At 42.7% G+C, this 26222-nt stretch overlaps 1 protein-coding gene across 6 annotated transcripts in view; it reads left to right on the top strand.

The window, feature by feature from the left end:
* Positions 1-26222, top strand: part of LOC146060654 (uncharacterized) — a 483494-nt gene that overhangs the window by 109952 nt on the left and 347320 nt on the right. For all 6 annotated transcript variants that reach the window (XM_083174095.1, XM_083174093.1, XM_083174092.1 and 3 more), the window contains 8 exons: positions 1359-1513; positions 5619-5760; positions 6269-6409; positions 8171-8293; positions 13242-13454; positions 18047-18258; positions 20667-20886; positions 24046-24199. In XM_083174095.1, the coding sequence (XP_083030221.1) occupies positions 1359-1513; positions 5619-5760; positions 6269-6409; positions 8171-8293; positions 13242-13454; positions 18047-18258; positions 20667-20886; positions 24046-24199 (1360 nt within the window). The remainder of the gene's footprint in view (positions 1-1358; positions 1514-5618; positions 5761-6268; positions 6410-8170; positions 8294-13241; positions 13455-18046; positions 18259-20666; positions 20887-24045; positions 24200-26222) is intronic.

Genomic DNA, 26222 nt, shown 5'->3' with positions numbered 1-26222 from the left:
TCTGATCTACAGGTGCCATTGTGATGCACATGGGACTGCACACTGCATCGGACTTGATGTCAAAAACATATCATTCGGACACTTTTTGGTACTTGTTTCCTAGCACGGCCCCCGTCGTGGTACATCGCATGCCTTAAGTTAAGGTACTTAAGGCATGCGATGGACGCGATGGACCCGATTTTCTGTGTTTAACTGGCTCAATTGCCGTTAAAACTGAAAATCGCGTTGATCGCGTCCATCTGGCCCCTAATAAGGGGCCGCGATGCGACGGACGTGATCAACGCGATTTCCCCATAGGGAACAATGTTAAAGTGAAAATCAGGTTGATCGCGTCCGTCGCAGGTCATTATAATGGCCGCGATGCGATCAACCCGATTTCACATAGGTGACAATGTTAAATGGGGCAATATGGCCCATTTAACATTGAGTATGTAAAAAAAGCATGGTTAATGGCCCCCCCAATTTTAAACGCCACCCTGCTATTGACGCCAACCCGATACGTGGCGAGCGCAGCGAGCCTGCGAGGGGCGGCGGTACGCGTCCTCCGACCTTTTCATACCCCTACTATCCATGTCGGCGTAGAGTTGAGAATAAAAAGTGTGGCGAGCCCGGAACGTGGCGAGCGTAGCGAGCCCCGCAAGGGGATGCAGATACCTGTGAAGGCCGCGATGCTCCGCGATACCTGTGAAGGTATCCGCGTCCCCTTGCGGGTCTCGCTGCGCTCGCCACGTTTCGGGCTCGCCACACTTTCTATTCTCAACTCCACGCCGACGTGGATAATAGGGGTATGAAAAGGTCGGAGGACGCGTACCGCCGCCCTTCGCGGGCTCGCTGCGCTCACCACGCTTCGGGTTGGCGTCTATAGCGGGGTGGCATTAAAATTGGGGGCCATTTAAAACATCAGGGGGGGTTTCTATACAAATGGGGTGTTTTGGGGCATTTCACATTAAAATCAATGGAAAATCGCGTTGATCACATCGCATGCGATTTGGTTGGCATGCGATGCGATCGACGCAATTTTTTCCGACGCGATGCTCACAATCAAAATCGGTGTGTGGCCGTGCTAGGAAACAAGTACCCACTTTTTATGCAATTTATTGCTGCAATTGCATGAAAAGTGACCAAACTGCATGCAAAGTGCTCTAGTGTATGGGCACCTCCTTAATGCTAGTCTCATTTTAGATTGACTAATACAAGTTATAATTAATTAATATTGGAAGTGTGCCCCAACTTGGAGTACAGTACCTAAAGCATTGTCAGAAAATTAGAATCACACTTTACGGTAGCTGTGTTTAGCAAGGGCATACAATATGCACTATTGCCATTTCTAACAACAATAAAATATTTGTATTTTGTAGGCACTCCTAGATGTTTTTGCCAATTATTCCAATTTATGGAAGAAGGATGTTAATGAAGAATTCCAACTTTTTATTCATGGAAAGCAGAAGCTTACAATTTCACCAGGAACGGAAATTGCAGAGGACGGACTGTCACCAAAAATCAAATCTGAACAGTGAATATCCTTCTATTTTAGGGATACATATTGTTTTGCATTTAGTAAACCCATTTATAGTGGCATATGCAGAAAGGTCTGAAGTTTTCCAGAGGTGTGGAATGCTGTTGATAGCTGACATTTTCTTAAAGCGGCAATCATTTACATGGCATGGTTTTGCCTTGTAATTGATTGCTGCTTTTAAAAAGAACATCCGAGATTGTCCGCCATGCCGCACCTCTGTCAAACTTGGATCCTATTACATACAGTATGCCCCATTGTCTCTAGAACAGTCATGTTAAAAATGCAGGATTGTAACGGGGGTCTGGGGGGGGGGGGGCGTTTCCTTACATGTATGTAATGTATGTATGTATGTATGTATGTATGTATACATACATGTTAATATATCTATATATACTGTACATATACACACACACATACACATACATACATACATACTGTGCATACATACAAAATTAGCATATATATATATATATATATATATACGCATGCACAGTAGTCACACACACACAAAACACATACGCATGTGCATATATATATATATATATATGAGAGATATATATATATGTATGCATATACATAGCATATGTACAGATGGAGCGCCGCTTGTTCTTGCAGAGGGTGGCACTTCCATCGCCAGCCCCTGCCAGCCATTGCCAGGGGGGGCGCTTGCGTGTCCCGTGGAGCCGGAGCAAAAATAAGAGGTGCTCCATCTGTACATGCTGCAGGCACTCAAACACGAACACACATAGCATACATACACACAGCACATACACACACACAAACATAGCATAAATACACACAGCACTTATACACACATAGCATACATACAAACAGATGGTACACGCACATAGCATACATACACACACACACACACACACACACACACACACATCATGTACTTGTATACACACACAGAATGTACACAAACTCAACATATATACACACAGCATATACACATAACATACATACACACAAACACACACACACACACACAGCATATACACATACATAGTAAACTTATACACAGTGGCGTAACTATAGAGGGTGCAGCTGCTATGGGGTCTGGGGGTTTGGGGAGCCAAAGGCTCAGCAGACATCCCCCTGAACCCTCTTGAATTTATTTTATTTAAGTGTCCTCCTCCCCCCGCCGAGGCTGTGGTCATCTCCCCTTTTCTACAGCTCGCGTATATGTGAGCGGGAGATCCCACCCCGCCACGTCGTCACTGGTGCTCCGGCTCCAGCGCCAAAAGTGAAAGCCAGCAGAGGGATCTGTCCTTGGTGGCATGCCCCTCCCCAGCACTGATCTTCAAACCCTGGACGGTGTGGTGGGACGGTCATTGGTGGATCCCCGTCCATTGCACCACCTCCACCTCCAGTGCTGACCGTGAGACTCACTGAGGGAAGGGGATGACTTGGCGGCTCCGCTCTCCCACGGCACTGAACGTAACACCCCCATGTGGAGCTTGGCGGGCCCCCACCTTCCCAGCACTGATTGTAAGACACCCCCATGTGGAGATTGGCGGCTCCCCTTCCCCCGGCACTGGCCTCAGCAGGCTCTATTGCTGTTTCTCAGAACAAGCAGGGGGGAACCACTTGGTGCCCACCCCCCCCCCCCCCCTACACCAGAACTGACCTTCAAGCAGTAGCTGGAGCTGAGGAGGTGGATTGTGCAACCAGAGAAACAATCCCCAGCCCAGTGCACTCATGTCCCTAGACCCCAGCCCAGTGCACCCCATCTGACAAGCCATCTCCAGCGCAGTGCCCCCATCTGACCAACCATCCCCCCGTAGCCCATTGCCCCCATCTAACCAACCATCCCCTGTCCCCAGCTCAGTGCCCCCCATTTAACCAGCCAGCCCAGTGGCCCCCATCTGACCAACTATCTCCTGTCCCCAGCCCAGTGGTCCCCACCATCCCAGTGTCTGTCACCATGCCTCCCTTTCCCCTCCCTGATCAGCTTACTTCCCACATCCCATTGCCCACCATCTAACCCTCAGCCAAAACAGTCACAGCCCCCCCTTCCCCCCCATAACCTTAATCACCTTTGTGTAACCTTAACTAGTATCCAGTCTGTCTGGTCCTGCCTTCTACTCTGTCATACCCCTCCCCATCTTCTAATCTGACCTTCCCCCCCATTCAAGCAGAATGCTGGGGGGGGGGGGGGGGGCTTTAAAAATGTTGCTATGGGGCCTAGACAGGTCTAGTTACGCCCCTGCTTATACACATCTTGGACACACATGCACACCAGCATTATTATTATTAAAGTCTGCAGCCCATAACTCTCCCACCTGCCTGTTGTTGCAGAGGACAGTCCCTGCATCAGCCAGCAGCTCTCTCCCACAGCTACATGTAGACTTGCCTGGAAGGAGTTGCAAACTGCCTTCTAAGCTCCCCCTACTTTCAGCCGAGCAGCGGCAGCCTGTCACTGTAACAGGAGGAAGCTACAGGCAGCTGAGGCTCTGTTTAAAATAAATAAATAAAAATCGGCCAGCCGCACCAGTTGGGGGCAGGGGGAGTTTCATCAATGTTTTTCTTACAATATAACTTGCTGTGTTTCCAGAGGGGAAAGGAGCAGTGATATCCTTTTATTATATAGGATCATATTATCCAGTAATATGTTGAAATCGATCTATACATGGTGACTCGTGCCAATTGGATAGAAAATAAGGTTAAAAAATTGTAGCAAAGAAGCAATGGGCTTTGTTTCTGTTCATGTGAGATCTCCTGACTAATCATGTGACGTATTTACTGTATGCTTTGTTAGTCTAAAGCCCCATACATATTAAAGGATATAGTGAAAGATATGACTCAGAAAGGGATTTTTGAGAGATATCGTCTAATACTGTATATCGTCTAGTGCAGTGTTTCCCAACCCTGGTCCTCAAGTACCCCCAACAGTGCACGTTTTCCAGGTCACCCAGCAGGTGCACAGATTATTCAGGCACATTTTAAAAGATCCACAGGTGGAGCTAATTATTTCACTTGTGATTCTGTGAGGAAACCTGGAAAACATGCACTGTTGGGGGTACTTGAGGACCAGGGTTGGGAACCACTGGTCTAGTGCATGGGTGGACAAACCGATCATCGAGATCTATCAATGTTCCACATTTTCCAAATCTCCTAGTTGGTGCACAGCTGTAGTCATTACTAACTGTCACATTAATTTCTAGTATAGATCCACAGGTTGCTTGGAAAAACATGAACTGTTAGTAGTTGAGGACAGGATTTGCCACCCCTAGTCTAGTGTGTACACTCAATATCATTAACGATGCATGCTTTTGCACATCATTAACGATGATTGATGTCTACTAAACTTGCAGGTCAATTTGTCTATATAGCCAAATGACCTGCATGTTTAGCGGGCCCGGTGATATCACTGAACAAAATCAGCAGCCGACATTGTTCATTGTGTACATACAATATCGTCCTCCCCTGGCTGATATTGTTAAATATATTGTGGTACCCCACTTTTGCATACCTCCTAACATGACCCATTCCAGAAGCAGCACAATGCTCTGCTCTTGGACTTCCTTGGCAGTGGCAGTTGCAGAGGTGGGACTGCACCACTGTCCAAAATTCAAATAGGGGAATTACATCTGCCAGTGAGTCCCAGACTGTATTGTTTGGGGTGGCAGTTGGTGCGGCACCCCTATCTGCATTTTGGACTATGCTGCAGCTCCGTATCTGTAATTGCCACTGACATGGAAGTCAAGTAACAGAGCATCTTGTCCGTTCTGGAATGGGTCATGTTGGGAGGTATGCTTCTGTGGTACCCCTGTTTGTGTGCTTAAACTGGGACTGCATCCAAATGCTTCTTATGGAGCCCTTATGGACTGGGGCTGCAGGGGTTAATTGCCCTTCCTGGTTGTCTGGTAACAGGAGCAGCCAGAAGGAAGAGCATCTCTAGAGCACTAGGACCCAAAGGAGTTGTCAGAATCCAGGTCGGCTAGTGTGTATTGGGTTTAAGTTACAGGTATTTATCTGTGGATTACTACAGGTACAGTAATTAGTTCAATCTAAAAATGTTATTACAAAATGTTTTGTCATTTAGGTTAATACAAGTTAAATGATTTCTAATATGACCACTCTCTCAATTATGCAGCAGCAATAATGTCAGTATGAAATCTCACAACGATCCATTGATTGTAGCAGAAAGAGCATTTATTTTGCCTAAAGATACAGCGGCACAAGTCAACCATGGACCACTGTTAGAGGACTTTGATAATGAAATCTCTGTATACAAGGTTTGTGAGTAATTAATCACATGTTTTGGGCTAACTTTAAATTGATAATCACCAGTTATGATTTTTTATTTGCAAAAGATTTCCTCAGGTGTATACAATGCAGATTATTATACATTATTTGTTACCAATAAATCAAAACTTAACTTAAGGATTCTTAATACTGCACATTGCCTTCTATGCGGTTGTCTACACATATGCGGTGGTGGTTCATCCACCGTTGAGCAGAATGACAGACCGAGCAGATTTCAACTGGAACATATACATTTAAATGTATGTGTTCACACAGTGAGGCTGTGCCGTAAACACTGCTCCTAAAATCACTGTGGCACTGTCCGGCATCTGTCAAAAACGTAGTGTGCGGCTATGTGTGAACGCAGTGTTTGGCTATCCTGCCAATCCTGTTCTGCTGTGTCTTGAGCATACACAATGTGTGGCCCAAGCCTAAGGTTCTGGCATACATATTTTGCTTGTCACTGGTCATATTTTATAATATTGTTTTCATTAACAGGCTGCCCGAGACAGCATTCACAGACTCCCAGATCATCAGCAATGTAGATGGATTCAGGTGGATTTCCAGCCTATCAAACAGGTTCTCACTGCTTATGCCCTCAAATGGATGTGGATCTTTACAAAATACCTCATAGACCAGGTGACTATTGCTGGTTTGTGGGCTGAATGCTATTGGCTTTACATACATATACATAATTTGGCAAATGAGTCTTCATCTGTATGTCTGCAATAATACAGTCTAAACCTCAGTTTGAAACCATAAACACTTATATATCATACTAATAGCTCACCCTCTGCACATATTACTAGTTCCACTGAATCCATGCATGTACTGTATCCATTCTCCTTTCTCAATTTACCCTTTGTCATTCCCATCTGCACCTCCCACTTGGTAACAGTCCCCACCCACCTTCTGCACATGCTAACAACCCCAACCACCTTTTGCATATGCTAACAGTCCCCACCCACCCTCTGCACATGTTAACAGTCCTCACCCACCTTCTGCACATGTTAACAGTCCCCACCCACCTTCTGCACATGCTTACAGTCCCCACCCACCCCCTGCACATGTTAACAGTCCTCACAGACCTTCTGCACATGCTAAAAGTCCCCACCCACCCTCTGCACATGTTAACAGTCCTCACCCACCTGCTGCACATGTTAACAGTCCCCACCCACCTTCTGCACATGCTAACAGCCCCACCCACCTTCTGCACATGCTAACAGAACTCACCCACCTTCTGCACTCGTTAACAGTCCCCATCCACCTTCTGCACATGCTAACAGTCCCCACCCACCTTCTGCACATGCTAACAGTCCCCACCCACCTCTGCACATGCTAACAGTCCTCACCCACCTTCTGCACATGCTAACAGTCCCCACCCACCTTCTGCACATGCTAACAGTCCCCACCCACCTTCTGCACATGCTAACAGTCCTCACCCACCTTCTGCACATGCTAACAGTCCCCACCCACCTTCTGCACATGCTAACAGTCCCCACCCACCTCTGCACATGCTAACAGTCCTCACCCACCTTCTGCACATGCTAACAGTCCTCACCCACCTTCTGCACATGCTAACAGTCCCCACCCACCTTCTGCACATGTTAACAGTCCTCAACAACTTCTCCATTCCTCACTCACTCTCTTCACTTACTCCCAGTACCTGCTCAGCCCTCCCAACTCAACCTCTACACATACCCCCAGTCCCTGCTGAGCTCTCCCGTTCTAAATCACACTCTACACATACCGCCAGTCCCCATACACCTTCTGCAATACCCCCAGTCCCCAATAACCCCCTGCACATCCGAACCTGTTGACCTTAGCCATGTCCAACTATTTAATGTGTTGATCTAAGCCTGGTCAACCTTTAGTTTTCAACGTAAAGGATGTTGACCGTATCCCATGTAGACAGAATTTATGTTGTCACTGTGTACACAATGGCTAATGGCCAGTTAGAAGTGCAAAGGAATTTTCAGTTCATAGGAAAAGAGTGGTTGTTATCTCACTGCAGAGGTGTAACTCTGGGAGACAATGGAGTTGTCTGCCGTCGTGCTTCTACTACCAAGGGGGCACCTTTCCTCCTCTGCAAGTTTATCTAGCAATATTTATCTGGCCTCTAGGCAACTGGGACGAACTTACACCACTGTCTCACTGCACTAAGTTACAGAAAGGGTGCAGTTAGTGAATATGTTTATTGATGCAAGCACAAAATACAGTTATGTGAACACCTATATAATTGAATGAAAGAACTTACTTATGGCTGAGTGTGTTTCAAAAGGGATGACAAGCCTTGAAGTAATGTAAATTACCATATTGTTCCATACACAAGCGTAGAATAAGTATAAGATTTATGTACTGTATACTTTTTTTTCTATCTTCTCTTGTTTTATTTTTTAGACTACTGGTACATTAAAAAGTTTAGATTTATTTCTGAGAAGGGCCGAGCCACAAATAGAAAGTATAACAGGAGAAGAAAGGGACACGGGATCTTTTATGAAGATGATGCACCTTTTTAACACGGTAAAATGAAGTAATATGCATTTCTCTTTCTCTCTATCTTCCTACCCGGCGGCTTTCCTGAGTGTGGTCTCCCCGAGTGCTGTGGCGCAATCCAGCACTTTGGACGCTCGCTGGTGACCCGCTGACAGATCTTCCTGCTCCGGTCGTAGCAGTCCTTGACTGGTGACTATGGACCTTATTCTGGTGGTCCACACGAATGCTGCAAATTTTGCATAGCTGTGGATGTAATGCCGCCCCCCTCACGGCTGTGAATGGACGTTTTGCATAAACATCCATTCGCAGCCTTTGGTGTGTGGACCAAATCATTTGATGGTTGCTGATCATCAAATAAGCGTACACGCAAAACAAAGTCACTCTCAGGTGCCATTATTTTGCATGTTGGGAACAGAGTGGACAGCTGACATCCATTGGTGTCAGCTGCCTGCCCCAGCACCCACCCGCCACCCCAAGCCCCCCACCCGTACTGTTTTGTGCGAGCACTCGGCAAACAATCAATTCACCATGGCCGCTCACACACAGCATATGCACATGCATAGAAATAAACTGTAACAGTTGTGGTACTATAGTGCTCACTGATGGAAGTGTGACAGGCCAGTGCCAGAATATTGGAGTCACAGATTTGTGTGCTGTATGACACTTTTGCATTGCAGTAAGTAGACACTTCACAGTCCACCGCTCTAGGGGCGGGATGTATTAAAATACATTGCCGCTCGCCGCGATGCTACCGCATATGTACTAACATATGCGGCTGGCATCGCGATGTGGTGACGGAGGCCCCCCGCGATACCTGTACTGTGGTGTGCGGGGGGTCTCCGTCACCTTCCTGCCGCCTCCTGCTCCCCTCACACAGCTAAGCAGGCTGTCCCCTCTAACCTACTGCAGTAATTGGACTGTAAGGTGCTGACTGACCGGACCCTGGGACCTACCGACGGGCTCAAGATAGGTAAGTATCAATGTGTTTGTGTAATGTATGTATTAAACTTTTATTTTTCATATGTGTCAGTGTGTATTTATTTAACTATTTTTTTTACTGTGGAACTACAAGACCCAGCGGGCCCTTTAATGCCCCGCAGGCTGGGACTTGTGGTTCTCCAAGTCCCAGCTTGCAGGGTAGGCTTGCTGGGACTCATAGTTCCACAGTTTAAAACAATAGTTTTTTCATCTATTTTTTTACACCAGTATCAGCTCGATGCCCACCGCCCAGGGGCATCGAGGACAGCACCACGCTTCAGCGTGGTCAGGTAAGTTCTGGAGGGGGGGGACCCCTTTATTGGGGGGATCCCCACTCCAGGCTGACCGGCCAGAGGGCTGAATGCTTTGGCCGCGGGACCTTATATAATAAGTGTTCCCCGGCTGTGGCATTACCCTGCTGGCTGGTTTGGCCTGGGGCTGGTTCTTAAAATACGGGGGACCCCTACTCATTTTGTCCCCTGTATTTTGGGAACCAGCCCTGGCCCTTGAGCCTGGGGCTGGTTTTAAAAAATCAGCGAAGCCCTATTTGTCGGGTTTCCTGATTTTTTTATTACCAGCCCCGACTCTTCAGCCTGGTGCTGGTTACGGCAGTGGGGGGACCCCACGCCGTTTTTTTTTTAATCCCCCCCCCCCTCATAATTTTTATGGGTTAAACGGGTTTTTAAAAGGCAGTGGGAATGTGCCAAAAACGGCTTTTAAACGGTAAAGGGTCTTTATGGCTCTTGCCGTTTAAAAACCAGTTTAAAAAAATAAAAAAGCGTAATGACCCATTTCAGCAGTGGGAAAGCAGCATAAAAGTATGCTATCAACAAACACCTATCCTGATAATCTCAATAACAAATATCCTTTTTCTTTGCATATTAAGTTAGTACTTCTTTCAGTGTCAATAAATACAAAAGAACTACAGCTCAGTAAGGCATGTTTGTATTCCTTATAATAATACATATGAGGTATCAGTCCTGCCGGCAATAGCTTAAGAGATCTTTTCTGTTGACCTGTTTTGTTGCTGTTAATGTGATCTATTTAACATAACTGGATGTGACTACAGTTATTACTAGCTGCCCTTTAGTACAGTCATACATCATATTTTGCCCTCAGCATGCATTAATTAGATATACTGTACATCCTCATAGAGATGTGCTGCCAGTTCTCATGACTGACTAGCAAATATACCTAAAGTCCAAGCTCTAGGATCATAGCCCTGTATCAGAGGTTATGGTGGCAATGAATGACTTATTTGATAATTCCAATGTAGGTCATTCCTCTTGTACATTTGAGCATATATGTAAATATTGTATTGTATGTACGTATGTATGTATGTATGTATTTGTATATACTGTATAAGTAAAAAATCAAGTAAAAAATCCACTGGGTCTCCATTATCATTAGTTTGGTGTCTCTGTCCCAGTCTCTTATATTTGCTGGTAGGTGGCGATGACAATGTGTAAAAGATCTTTTAGACTGTGTCTTCTATCTGCAACATGCTGTGTGACTGGTTGATCTGATATTCCTTTCCCGATGGCTGATTTTATGGCAGACCTATGAAGTGCCATGAGTGTTCTATATGACCTAATGGTTTTTCCTATATACATTCATTTGCATGGACAGACAATTATGTAGATTATATGTGTGGAGGTACATGGGAGAACATAAGGTACATAAGAATATCCTTTCTGACAAGACCTAATAAATGTTATATGTGTCTGCAAAAAAAACAAAAAATATAAAATCAGGATTAGTAATTGACAGTCTGATACCGTTTGGGGGCAAGAGGAGGGTTGATGGCCACAGTTTTCAAAAAAGGAGACATGTCATCACCATTGTTGGGGAGGGACAATCAGAGGTGTAGGGAGAGCGGAGCACGAGCTTCGGGCGCTGAGACATCAAAGGGCGCCGGAGCAGTGCAGCCCGCTCCTTCCCTCCCTCCCCCGCCTGCTCCCTGTTCTGTCTGGCTGAGCTCAGCTGCCGCCCTGTCCGCTGCTATTAAGTCTCCAGCTGGACCGCTAGCCAATAGGTGCTTGCGGTCCACCGGGCATTCAGAAGGAGCATTGATGGCTGCTGGACCGCAAGCGCCTATTGGCTAGCGGTCCAGAGGGAGACTTAATTGAAAATAGCTGCAGAGATGGTCACCTCAGCCAGCTAGAGCAGGGAGCAGGTGGGGAGCGGGAGGGGGCCCCCCTTGGCAACAAGCAAATAAAGTCCCCCTTGACAATGAGCAAATGAAGTCCCCCTTGGCAACGAGCAAATTAAGTCCCCCTTGGCAACGAGCAAATTAAGTCCCCCTTGGCAACGAGCAAATTTAGTCCCCCTTCGCAAAGGGCAAATTAAGTCCCCCTTGGCAACGAGCAAATTAAGTCCCCCTTGGCAACGAGCAATTTTAGTCCCCCTTGGCAACAAGCAATTTTAGTCCCCCTTGGCAACGAGCTATTTCAGTCCCCCCTGGCAACAAACAATTTTAGTCCCCCTTGGCATCGAGCATGAAGCCCCTGGCATCGAGCATTAAGTTCCTAGCAATGAGCATGTAGGTAAGTGGCACTTATGTGTCAGATGTGTAATGGGCATTATGGTTTGTTATATAGTATGTAATGAGCATTACGGTTTGTTATATAGTATGCAATGGGCATTACGGTTTGTTATATAGTATGTAATGGGCATCATGTGTGATCTTATGTGTAATTGGCCTTATGGCATGTGGCTTTATGTGTAATGGGCATTTCGGTTTGTTAAATAGTATGTAATGGGCATTACGGTTTATTATATAGTATGTAATGGGCATTACGGTTTGTTATATAGTATGTAATGGGCATCATGTGTGACCTTATGTGTAATTGGCATTACGGCATGTGGCTTTATGTGTAATGGGCATTACGGTTTGTTATATAGTATGTAATGGGCATTACGGTTTGTTATATAGTATGTAATGGGCATTATGTGTGACCTTATGTATAATTGGCATTACTTCACATGGCTTTATGTGTAATGGTTATTACAAAGTTTGCTAAAATGTGCAATGGGCATTATGGTGTGTGGTATAATGTTAGGCCGTGCCCCCTTTTTGCTGCGCAAGAGCCCCGCCTACTACAAATCAGGGGGGGCACGAAACATGCCCTTGCTCCGGGCACTGTGGCACCTACCTACACCACTGGGGACAATGACAATTGTAGTCAACCTCAGCCGTTAATATCGCTGATGTTAAACTGATGTATAAAACAATACCACGGCTAGGTATAACAAGAGTTTTATTAATACACAATAAAAATGTAAAACTATATTCTGTTAGCATGCATGTTGAATAAAATGAGCCTTAAGTTTGTAAACAATTAAGTACTGATATACTGCACCTCCACATGAATAATTCCAGGTGGAGAAAGGGCCACATAAGAATCCGGTCTAATACCCAGCTAAGGGGTGGTGGAGTGCAGGCAAATTTTTTGTCTGTATTCAAACAAACTCAATAGTGCTGTTATGCAAGGGGTCCACAAGTTGGAAATAGTGGAGACCGTCCCTCGCTGAGTAGGATTAAACGGTACCTGGAAGTCCTCCTTATAAGTTGGTCCGGAATTGAGTAGAATTGTATCCTTAGTGTGCAGATTCGTTTGTCCAAATAAAAGTGTGGCTCAATTTAAAAGCAAGCTCAAACACGCTCACAAGCTCAGATTCTTATATAGCCCTTTCTCCACCTGGAAATATTCGTGTGGAGGTGCAGTATAGCAGTACTTAATTGTTTACAAATTTAAGGCTCATTTTATTCAACATGCATGCTAACAGAATATAGTTTTACATTTTTATTGTGTATTAATAAAACTCTTGTTATACCTAGCCGTGGTATTGTTTTATACATCAGTATAACATCTACTTCTTCTTCTCAGCAGTTAATATGACTGTTTTCTGTTGTTTCTTTTTTCTATAACGGTTACAATATGTATTATGTATATAATACACATTTCATATAAATGTTGTTTGTCTATCCAATCAGGTTTCTTCAAAGCAAGCGGAAATGGAGGTGCAGTTTACCGTGTTACAGAAGACAGTGACTCTTTTAGGAAAACATGAGATGGCTCTTCCCACAGACAGTGAGGTCCTCTATAAGACAATGCCTGCACGCTGGAACAATATGAAGACCAAAGTGTCACTTGCCAAGCAGCGCCTGGGACCCAGAATACAACAGGAAGCTGACATTGTGACCACGGTAAAGACTGAACAGTTGTACCTAATATACCTATACAGCTAATATACTGTTAATCTTTGTGCCACTTCTAAGCATATCTTTTTTTTTTTTTTTTTTTTACTACAAACGAAATATGAGTATTTGGTTAGTTATGTTAGAAATACTGCTTTGGCTATCTGTGACCTGCCAACCAGTGTTAAGTCAACTGAGAGCAATCTGTGATCTGCCAACCAGTGTTAAGTCAACTGAGAGCAAAAGATTAGAGAAACTATCAGGCTTTTGTTAGCCCCAAGGGTTCAGGACTTTATTGTTGCTGCATGCAAAATGCTGTTCTCTATATTTAACTGTGTTTTAAAGTTGATCTTTTAACCATTCCCACAGAGCGTTTGAAAGTGTCTTTGCCTCTGATGATGATACAGTCATAGAATGGCCATAAAATAACCTTGAAACTGTTGAAACTGCAATAGTATTTGATTTCCGCAATAAAATTAAATAGGCAATTTACTTTGAATTTTTGGTCAGTTTTAGTTATGGTTGGGTGTTTTTAAATATACTGTAGGTTTCACTTAAAGAACATTTTAGGTGACTCAAGTTTATAACAAGACCTCATTTCAGCCATATTAATATTTATTTATTTAGCACCTTACTCCCAATAGGACTCAGAGTGCTTTACATTAATGGCAGCCATCTTGTGTCACGGGTAAGGTTATTTGTGGACCCGGACGAGACTGGAGTACGGGACCCTGACTTGAAAGGCAATAATGTAAACAGGATTCGCTGCACATAGCGTAATTTGTCATTGAATACTGCCCTTACAGTTCAGTTATGTGGTGGTTAGCAGGGTTGTGCTTCTGCTTCTCCACATATTTAATGATTGACAGCTGTCAACTCTGATTCTGCCTTTCACACTGACAATAATAATTTGATTTAGTTTTGACTCACCAACCCGTTGCATACCAGAGTGCAACAGTATCCATTGTGGGAACCACTGAAGTAAATTATATGGGTATATTTTGGTGTTAAGGATTAGAGTATGGCAGAAAAAAAAAGAGCAAAAATACTGGGAAATGTAATAGGATGAGAGATTCAGAAAGTGAGAGATTTGGTAAGAATTCTCCAGTTTTTTTAAAGCGGCAATCATTTACAATGCAAAATCATACTGTTTTTGCAGTGTAAACGATTGTCGCTTTAAAAAAACTGGAGATTTCTTAATAAATCTCTCACTTTCTGAATCTCTCATCCTATTAAATTTCACCTACTGTATTTAAAAAAAACTAAATAATATTAAATAAATTTACTAAGATGGTAGTTCTATTTCACATGGGTTGTTGCTATGGGCAACTAATCAGATACTATCTATTATCTTCTAGGAGGTGCTAAATAAGTAGATTCTGATTGGTTACCCATACAACATCCCATGTGAAATAGATCTCCCATCTTTTTACCCAATATAGTAATATTATCCCCCCAGAATTTCATGAACTGTATACAAAGCACTTTGTCTGCGACCCTAGGACTTTACATGGAACTCCACTATGTCTTCTAATATCCTTATAATTTACATGAAATAATACATACTCCCGTATACATTGAGTATTAATAATCACACAACAAACCTGAATTTCTCCATCCCTACTTTCAAATGAAGTACAGAAAATCATTGTAGAAATAACGCAATACGGGCCCTTAAGTCATAGACTCAAGTATATTCTGTTGTGATGGAAAAGATTTTTATCCTTGGGGTTTGTATTTAGTTTCCAGCATTTGAAACTAAGTATCTATAGCAACACTCTTCTGGTTACAGGTTTCAGGGGTCAAGATTAATAAGTGAAGCTTAAAGGTTTATAGCATTAGATGCTATTCTAACATAAAACGTACATGGCTGTAAGAGGTCCATCCAATTTAATTACTAAAATACTTTCCAAATGAACTATCGCTTGTAATCCAGTGTATTAAATGTGTACGCTATTTTGCTCAGGTTAAGTGGTGTCACAGAAAATTACATAATAATATTCTAATGATGTCTTGAGCAGCTCTCTTCAGTTGCTGGAAAATAATAGGTCCCTCTGTACAGTATGTATATATATATATATATATATATATATATATATATATGTCAACTGTGGGTCAACACATATAGGACAGCACACCTTATATATATATAAGCCATCTATTACCTGGTGGCCCCGCAGCCATGCATTACCTGCTGGTGGCTGGCAATGAAGGACAAGCAGCGGGGGCATGATACACTCAGCGCCAGGCTTCTCCTGCTGCCGGCCGGCCAAGGTCTACATCGTAGGCTCTGCATCATTGGATACGGACTAGCCTGCCTGGGAAACAGAGAAGACAGCTGCAGCGCCCTCTACGTGTGGTGGTCTACACAGCTGGCCTTATCTGTGCCTTGTCGTCCCTGCCTCCTTCTGTTCTGGAAGGAAAACGTGGCGCTGCAGGGGCTTACGAGGTAAACTACTAATCAAGTAAATAATAATAATAATTCAACAGGGTGCAGGGGATTTCTTGCTGGACCCTCGGGCCCCCCCAGCGGCCGGGCCCCATAGCAGCTGCATCCCCTGCAACCTGTATAGTTACGCCACTGGTGTCAAGTTAAAGTTTAGGGTGCAGGGAATTTTTTCTTATTTCTTTTTCACGTCTTTGGCTTTTGAGAGAGGTCATAAAAAATGTGGATTTCTGTACATCCCCCCAATCCATTTCTCCTTTCCTCATGTTCCTCATGCTCTGAGCAACCTTACATATGCGTGTATGCTTGGGGGGAAGTAGGCGGGCAGCTGACATCCAGTGATATCAGCTGCCCGCCCCCACATGTCCGTCACGGCTGCACTAGCATGAGAACGCCCAGCATTCTTATGGGAACGCCCATGAAATGCTGGGAATTCCCATTTACTAATGAGTCAGCCTACCGCTCCACATCCCCCCGCCCTCCGTTCGTAAGCATGAGTGCAGTTTGGTCGCCATGGACGCACGCAACAAGCGCATGCACATGTGCAGAAATGCGCAATGCAAAAAACATTGGCCCTGTGCGAACGCACGCGGACCTGTGAACGGACCCGAATAAGGTCCTACAGTATATGCCAGTATGTTACATGCAGATTTTCTTCTATTCACTGGGCAGTATTCAATGAGGCCAATTCGCCATGTTTCATGGCGAATTTGTGCTTTTTTCACTTTGGAAGGTGATTTTTTGTGTCAGAAAGTGAATCACCCTATTCAACGTGCACTTTTCACCGACGGTGAACAGTGAATGAGGGACAATTCACCGTCTGATACTCTCCGCAACTCGCTGTGGTTTTTTTTCAATGGGATTTTCAATGTGATTCGCCATGAGTGTATTCAATGCCGAATTGCTTTCCGATGGCGAATTGCTTTCTAAGGGATTTTCGCTGTGTGTCACCGTGTAGCAATCACCATCTTTTCATGGAGAAGTGGAAAGTGAACTTTTAAAATAATGTTGTTGTTTTTTTAAATTTAGTGTTAAAAAAATCAGGAATTTTATTCTGTGAAGGGGCATGCTATTTTTATTCATATAGCACATGAATATATGTTTAATTTTAAAAAATATATATATATTTTTTACACATAACAGCCAGCAGGGGGCCGGGAGCCGAGAGGCGCTCATTACATATTCATATATTCACTGCTCCCGATCATTACATACAGTGGGAGCCACTGCCATCTTTCTCTATAATAGGATTAAGTGAGTAATTGGATTACTCTGCTAATCCCCTACTCTATTGTTCTATGTATTGTATTGCAGCTGAGAACAATGGGATAGCCATGGCTAGCCATCCTGAGCGATGGCCTAAGCAAGATAGATGTGCTCCTACTGTATGCAAGATCGAGAGCAGTGAATACCCGGTCCCCTGCTGGCTCTCCCGGGGGGGCAGCCTGTGCTCACCTCCCCCCCACATATGTTCTGGGGCAGGCAGGGAGACTTCCATCTCCCTGCCTGCCGGCGTCCTCCTCAGGCTCCCTGCGGCGTCCGCCACAGGGGTTCACATTCGCCGTCAGGGGCAGCGAGCCCCTGCCTCATTGAATAGCGTGTCAGTGAGGGCTGGCAGCGAGCGCTCCAGCCCTCCGGAACATGGCGATTGTGCAGCGAATCCTAAACAGTATTCGCTGCACAGCGCAATTTGGGACATTGAATACTGCCCACTGAGTTGCATATTGTATAGTAGAAGCTTCTGACTGCCGGCAACTATTGTCCTCCTGATTCATTCCTTGTACTGCGTTGTTATATCCTCTGTTATATATATATTCAATAAACAGAATTTGAGAAGGAAAAAATGTGGATATAAATGCAAGCGCGCCAAGTCTGCCCCAGTTCCAAGCACTATGAAGTGTATCTGCATAGTGACATTTGTTAGGTGTACAAGTAGGTGAACTTATGCATTTAAAGAAGCTGTATGGCTTCAAACTTTTTTCAATTATAATTGACTCATAATAGTTTATTATTAGTGTTATTAATTATTAGCACAACTTATAGATAATAATGTATTGTTTAATTTAATAAATAAAATATTTTTTAAAACATTTGCATGCAAGCATTTTAGCCATGTTAGTTACCTGACATGTCAGTTATCTGGGTTTTGTTCAAGGACTTAGAACGGTTTCAGCATAAACTTGATATTCTCGGGCCTGACATTGAGACTTCGGATGTCTACAAGTATGAATGCACATCTCGGGAGGCCTTTGGAATCATACAGAATTTCAGCTCACAAGTCCAAGTCTTGCAAAACGAAGCAAAGGACTTGAAGGAACTGCAAGAGCTTCTGGAAACGACAGTTGTCGACTTCTCCATTTTAACCAAGTATGTGTTCTGTATTAAAACAAAGATTAATCAGGTGCTATAGAAAGATATATAATTGTATACCAGTGACACACAGTTATTAAAACAAGCAAACAACCGACTTCTTGCTGCTCCCATATAGTAGTAAACTACCAAACATAATTCCTTAGAAGGACAAAGGGCCAGATGTATGAAGATTCAAAAGTGAGAAAGTGAAGTTATAAACAGCCAACCAATCAGCGCCTACCTTTCATATTACATGCTGGGTTTGAAAAATGACAGGTAGGAGATAATTGCCTGGCTGTTATCACTCTCCACAAGTGGAGAAGCAAACATTCTAATGGACATATGTAAATTACTTTAATAATATATAAATATATAGATATATAAAGAGCACAACAAATAGTCATAAACCATATATATATATATATAGGTCATGTCTTCAAGTTTAGACTGCACATAAGGCGGCCTTTCTCAAGACACCACCACAGTACCGCCACCAACAAGTAATATATGTGTATATATATATATATATATATATATATATATATATATATATATATCTCAAATAAAATTAATAATTCCACTTATTAACAGAGTGTAAAAGTCTCTCTGTGCACAACTTCTGTGAGAAGTTGTATTATCAAGGCACTTGTTTGTTTCTTCCTGGAAAAATAAGGATAAAGTCCAGTGTTTCTAGATTATGCATTACAGTCAATATATGGATAAGCCTTGGTTCCTACATTCTAGCCCCCAGCTGTTGGATTAATAAAGTCAATTAATGTAAATTATTCTCTTAATCACGGTAGAGAATTAAATATATGTCTCCTATCATATATTATGTTATGATTATAATTTAATTTATAAGGTGCCACAAGTGTTTCGCAGCGCCGTACAATGGAACAATACAGGGAGACAACACTTGGCATAACATTGAATAAATAACAAAAATATAATACAAATAAAGAGCGCCACAGTTCAATACACATTACAGCTTAAATATAAGTAGTGAGGACTCAATAAACATACAACTAAAAGGCTTGAGGCCAATGCTGGAGATGAGTATGCAGACGAAGATGTTCACTGAGTGTTTGAGTATAGGAGAGCTGTGAGTGAAATGTGAAGAGAAGTGGGCTTTGACAACAGGAGGGAAGAGGGCCCTGCTCGGAGGAGTTTACAATCTAGTATGATTATAATGTTATGAATTTTCCCAATGGGAAGCTCTCACCAGCAAGTATCCAGGGTTGCTGCAAAATGTCCCGACCGTCACCAAGCAAGGTAGCCACAGTACACAGCAGTCGAAGTCCCTTACGGTAGGCAGTAGCTGATTAGCAGGTGGTCAGATCGTTATGCCAGGTGAGCCCGGCTATTCGTCTGCATGAGGTAGCTGTGTGGGGAACCAGTTTTTATTTGTGAACGCATTTGAAAACTTTTTTGTACATGATAATATCCTCAATGTAATTCACTATTCACTTTTCAACATAGTTACCATCCCTTTCCTTGCATATGCGCCAACGCTTGATGAGTCGGGCAAACCCATAGAAGAAGAAAGCTGGTGGTTGTTGTCGACATCAGGACTGAACGGCAGCTTTCACCTCATTGAAAGAGTTGAAATGTTGACTCTTAAGGTGCTCTTTCATCTTTGGGAAGAGGGTTGCAGCGCTTACACTTCAAGGAGGTTCTGCCATACCCGTCGTACAACCCCAATCTTGTGCCCTGCGACTTTCACCTCTTTCCAAAGATGAAAGAGCACCTTATTGGTCATTACATAGAGTTCTCATGTACAAAAAAAGGGTTCAAATGCGTTCACAAATAAAAAAACTTATAGCCATGGAGGCATTACTTTTCAATCCAGCCTTGTATATTATTGCATATATATATATATATAGATATATATCTATATATATATATAAATATCTATATATATATATTTCTCTGGATTAATAATTGAGCTGGGGGCTATAATACAGGAGCTAGGGAGCTAGGGGCTAGAATACAGGAACCAAGGATTATCCATATACTGTATTGCCTGCAATGCATCCTCTAGGAACAAAAACAAGTGCCTTGATTATACAACTTCTCTGTGCATATAGAGACTTTTACACTCCGTTAATCGGCGGAATTATTAATTTTCTTTTTTTTATCAATATAAATGGTTTATGAGTAATGTTATATATTTGTTGTGCTTTTTATATATCTATTCTATATATTTTATATCTTATTAATTTACATATGTCCAATAGAATGATACATTCATTTTTAAACAATTGCAGTGCTTTCTTTTTGCTTCTAATAAAGGATGTGTTATACACTTTTCAGGATATTGTAGAAATGCTTCTTTTTCTAACAATTTATTGCTGAGTTGATGTAACAGTCATAGCACATCTAAATCCAATGACATTGGATATTATCTTATTTACTTGCCACAGCTGTGAAGACCTACTGCAGAATCTCAGCCTTGTCTGGCAGCATGTAGATGCAATCCTTAAAGAGCAGGACATCTGGAAGAAAGAACTGTGGCAGGACATGAACACAGAAGAACTGTACAATAGAACCAGGCAGCATCTGAAGCTTCTGCAGTCTCTCCCAGGAGAGGTGCAAGAATGGGATGTTTACATGCAAGCACTGGAAGCTGTCAATATCATGAATGTAAGTTGGTCTTCCTGAAAATTTGGAAAAGTAAATTTAATGGAATGTAGTAACGGTTCAAGTAGATTTCCCCCCATTCAGGTATTGCGTGAATATGTACTTTGTTGGCCTCAGGTTCTTAATTATTTCCATCTCTGATCCAAATTACACTTGAATTATATCAGCATTGTTATCTAACATTCAAGATTTACTTTCATTGCTTCATGTTGTGCTCAATTTACTTATACTGTCCTTAAATTAGGAAGTTGGAATAATATATATATATAGAGAGAGAGAGAGAGAGAGAGATAACTACTCCTCACCCCTATGAGGTGAAGTACCACCACTGACCACTAGTGGCCACTCAACGGATCAAATTACTCCTTTGTGCTAAAAGATGTCATAACAGAAAGTGAAAACACTTTTTGCAGGGACACAGGTCAGTTTCCAATTTGTTGGATGTGTAGACAGAGATTGGAGGTAGAAGCAGCGGATATGGACTGGGGGTGGGTTGGAGAGTTTGTGGGTTAAAAACTCTCAAGCTCAAAATGAAAGTAAAAAACGGTCACAGCTTCAAGTGAAAGTACATTGCAGAAGCCGTCATTTTGATCGGCTTTTAACTAATACATTATATAGTACTTGTATTTTCAATGCAACATTCACTTCATTACCATTTTAAATTTTGAGGTGAAATGCTGAGATGCTTAATCTAACACTGAATGTTTGCAGTCAATCATCTAAGTTCAAACAATGAAGGAAGGCCTAGTAACCGGTGACAGTCAATAAAATTGAAACTAAAATGACTAGTTGTTTAGAAAAAAAACAGAGGGATGGACCAAAGTATGGACACAGCATCCCAAGGCATATGATGATGATTAGTAACAGTTCCTTACATAGTGCAACATATTCTATTGTGATTTACAATTTGACAAAAAATAGCGTTAAAACAAAACTGGGCAATAACAGACAGACATAAAAGTAGGATGGCGAGGCTCGCAAGCTTACAATCTATAGGCTTTGATACACAAGGATAGGTGCTACCTATAGCAAAATGGTCCACTAGATTGCAATGTTTCTTGATGATATGTTCACCCAGAAAAGTTGGCCAGGGATTAGGTGGATGCCAGGGGCAAACGCAGGATTTTCAGAAGGGGGTTTCCAGAGGGGCGGAGATGGACACTTAGGTGACCCAGTATATGCCGGGTCAGTTAAAGTATTATAGATAGACCAAATGTATATATATAAAAAAAAATAATAATAATATATATATTTATATATATATATATATATATATATATATATATATATATATATATACACACATAGACATATACACAGACACACATATGTGTGTGTATATATATATATACATACATACATACATACATACATACATACATACATACATACATACAGGGGCGTCAACAGTAGTGTAGACCCCTTGGTATAGCAATGTATTGGGGCCCCTACTGATCCTCCAGCGGTAGGGGTGGGGGAAGCTTTGATGTCCCGCGGGTGGTAGGGGGTATTATATCAACCGCTCTGCATGTAGGGCCTGGATCAGTCATTTCTACTATTACCCCTTTACTCTACAGATGGTGGGAGATGGGGTGGGAGAAGGGGGCATTGGGCTGAATGAAGGGGCCCTGATACATAACTTTCAGGGTGGTAGAGAATGTTTAATTTGCAGAGGAAGGGTGTATAGTGGAGTGGGCTTATTATTCATAATTTTCTGGTGGGAGGACATCTTGCTTGACTGCAGATATCTCCAGTTCCCAGAAATAGATTTATTAGATTTTAATGGAATTAAAAACAAGAGAATCCCACCTACCAAATGATATTAGGGACTAGGGGATCCGATTTCAGGAGGCAGAGCAATCTGCCAATGAGAATATAAAACTACATACCAGGTGTGTGGAGCTGGAGCAGTAACCAGCTGCTGGAAAGGAGAGTCACAGCTTTTGGAATATACCCTCAGAAAAACTCTACGTCAGACAGAACCTGAAATATCTGAGTGAGAAGAGCAATTAACAGGATTGGATGGGGACCACTGCTTTGAAGTCAGATACAGTATCTCTGGTTCCCAAGGGCTGATTTTTAAAATGTATGTATGTATATATGTGCCTAGTGATCCATTTAGCACACCCCCACTATCCATGCCACCCCAAAGTGTGGCGAGTGCACGCGGTACGCAACCTCCCGACTTCTTCATGCCCCACTATCCACGTCGGCGCAGTCGACTTTATAAAGTGTGGCGACCGCAGCAAGCTACCAAGCCCGAAGCGTAGCGAGCGCAGCGAGCCTCGCAAGGGGATGCGGAATACACATCAAGTAATCAGTGTCCCCTCATGGGGCGCGCTGCGCTTGCCACGCTTCGGGCTCGGTGGCTCGCTGCGCTCGCCACACTTTATAATATCAACTCCACTCTGACGGGGATAGTGGGGGTATGAACAAGTCGGGAGGATTCGTACCGTGTCCCCTCGCGGGGCTCACTGCGCTCACCACACTTAGGGGTGGCATGGATAGTGGGGGTGTGCTAAATGTGCTTAATCGCATCGCGTGCAACCCGATCACACATGCGATCCAATGCATGCGATGTGCGGGCAGGGGAAACTTGAAACTACAAAAGTACCATCGCATCCCACGCGATCGCATGCGATCGGATCACATGCGATGCGATTTCCTGCCGGCGTGAAACTACATAAGTACCATTAAAACTAATAGCTAATTAAAACTATAGCTATCTATCTATATCTATCTTCAGATGGAGCCAGCCTCATTGTTGACACTAGTGCGCCAGATGCTCTGATGATGGGCTGCGCGCCAGCGCACATGGACGTACGAGCACCTCAGATGCTCGCATGTTCATTGCCGGGAATTGGGTGTGCGAGCATTGGAGATGCACGTGCGTCAGAATCCCTGTCGCACCATGTAGTTTGGTACGCCGGGGATGGGTACAATGGTTGGGTACAATGAGAATGGCTCCATATGTATCTCTATCCTAGAAAAGTTATCCTATGTATATATTAAATAGTTTATCAGTGAATGTCTGGATAAAACTGTGTGAATGATTTATTCTGTTACATGGTATTACATTAATTCATACCTATTTTCTAAGCTGTTTTATGCAAGTTGTTCTGCTCATTATTGCATTGCCTTCTCATCACTGTTTTATTTCAGTTGACCTTACCATTAATAGATGACCTTAGTAACCCTGCAATGAGGACAAGACACTGGAAACAACTAGTCCGTCAGACAGGGGGAATGCTTCGTGTTACGGCAGAAAGCTTAAAAGCTATGACCCTGGGTGATTTGCTTGCCATGGGCTTACAAAGTATGTTATGAAAATTACCATTTGTATTTAATGCATTCATACTGAATACAATTAAAATTAAGCATTTTCTATAACAATTAATCAGACTTTAGCTGTCATGTATCTACATGCATGTAATTAACGGTCATATTTTCTCCGAGCATTTACTATTAGAGAATTAGCAAAATGGGGTGTGACCACTTGCCAAGAGACTTGTGGTCGTATTTAGCAAAAGATAATGGCAGTATTTCCCATAAGCACTGGGTGGGATATCCCCTGAACACTGGGGCACACCCAAATATTAAGGATACTCTGAATGTATCTATGACGGACCATAGCAGATATCAGGGGTATCTATGCAACCCGAATTGGGTTTTTACTTTTTGTGGTTGTTGATGTACTGTAGGTGGGATACGGTCATTAGGTCTACAACAACTAATTCTACAAGCATTGGGTCAACACCACTAGGTCGACATGGGTCAAGGTCGACATGGCTCAAACCCCATGTTGACCTTTTGACTGTTGACCTAGCCCATGTCGACCTAATGCTTGTGTCGACCTAAACCAATGTCGACATTGATCAATGTCGACCTTAACCCATGTCGACCTTGCTGCATGTCGACCCAATGCTTGTCGACCTAGTTGTTGTAGACCAAACGATCCACACCCCTGTAGGTAGAGGAGTTCAACAGTGGAGATTGCTCAATGAATGCAGTATATAAATTATAGCTGTTGTTAGTCCAAGTTTCACAGGATAGTTCAGTGGTTTCCAAACTTTGTGCCCTGGCACCCTTGGGTGGCTCGGGACACTTGTGACTTCCAGTCATAACATATGTAGACCAACAGAGGCAAATCTGACCCCTCACCATATAACTGAACTTAAGTAAGACATATAAACATAATTTAATTAATTTAATATATATATTTCTCAATAAGAAACTTATGGCTTAGGGGTGCCATGAAAAACATTGTTATATAGGGTGCAGTCATTTAAAACAGTTTGGGAATTACTGGGCTAGTTGCTGTCTTTGAATAGATGTTAGTAGCCTGTTAAATGGTGAACATCAGGATCAGATGGTAACTTCCAATATAAATCTGTTGTTTTAGGACATTTCTACCTCAAGAATATTGTTACACTTAGTTGTCACTATTTCAAAGAAAAAACAGCAATATAAAATTTAATCCGTGTAATAATTGACAAATGATCATACTGTATTTGAACCCATAACTGTTAGTTTGCTTAACCCTTATGCCATGTCAGCTGGCTATCAAGAGCTAGACATTAGATAATATATGATTCCAAATAGGAATATAAATAAATACCGAAAAGTTTAAATTGTTACTATTAATTCAATTCAATATAGAAAATCAGGTGTTAAAACCCAGCGGTATATAGCTATAAACTCATTCTCTCTTATGAAGTTCTAATTGAAGAGAGACACAAGACAAAATACATTTGTACAGTGCTTTTAACCATGTGTAGCTTTTAATCAATATCATAATATATTTTTTACAAAATAATAAAAGTTTTTTAAAGTGAAATATGATCTCTGGCAGGGTTGTATGTAGTGTGATGTGAAACATGCCACCACCGAGGGCTCTGCAAGGCATGCTTGGGGCTCTGTATTGCAGTGCATGTCAATGTGTTTGTTTTAATCAATCTCACCTGCAGCAACCTCCGCTCTAATCCCTGGCAGCACCTGGTAGCCCTTACAGTATCTCCCCCTCTAAGCGCCTTCAGTCACACACTACTTTATTTAAGGCACACATCTCAAAATACTCTGACTTCCCATACAGGTGTCTGACTGCAACATGAAAGGTCATGGGTTTGAATCCTAGGAGAGTATTTTTTAATTTGTACTTTAAATAAAGAAGAGTGAAATCTTTTCTCTTCGCAAACCTCCGAATTGATTAAACATCAAATGAATTTCCAGAGTGTGTAGTCTGTGTGTAGTGTAGCTCATGATTTGCTCGGTGACTGCAATAGAAACAGGCTGAATGGGGCCTGACCGGATGTCACACTACTTCACCTCAAACACCTGGG

The sequence above is a fragment of the Crinia signifera genome, chromosome 2 (genome assembly GCF_055691185.1).
Source record: "Crinia signifera chromosome 2, ASM5569118v1, whole genome shotgun sequence".
Lineage (NCBI taxonomy): Eukaryota > Metazoa > Chordata > Amphibia > Anura > Myobatrachidae > Crinia > Crinia signifera.
Note: the sequence above shows the minus strand (reverse complement) of the source record. Positions and strands in the feature narration are given on the sequence as shown.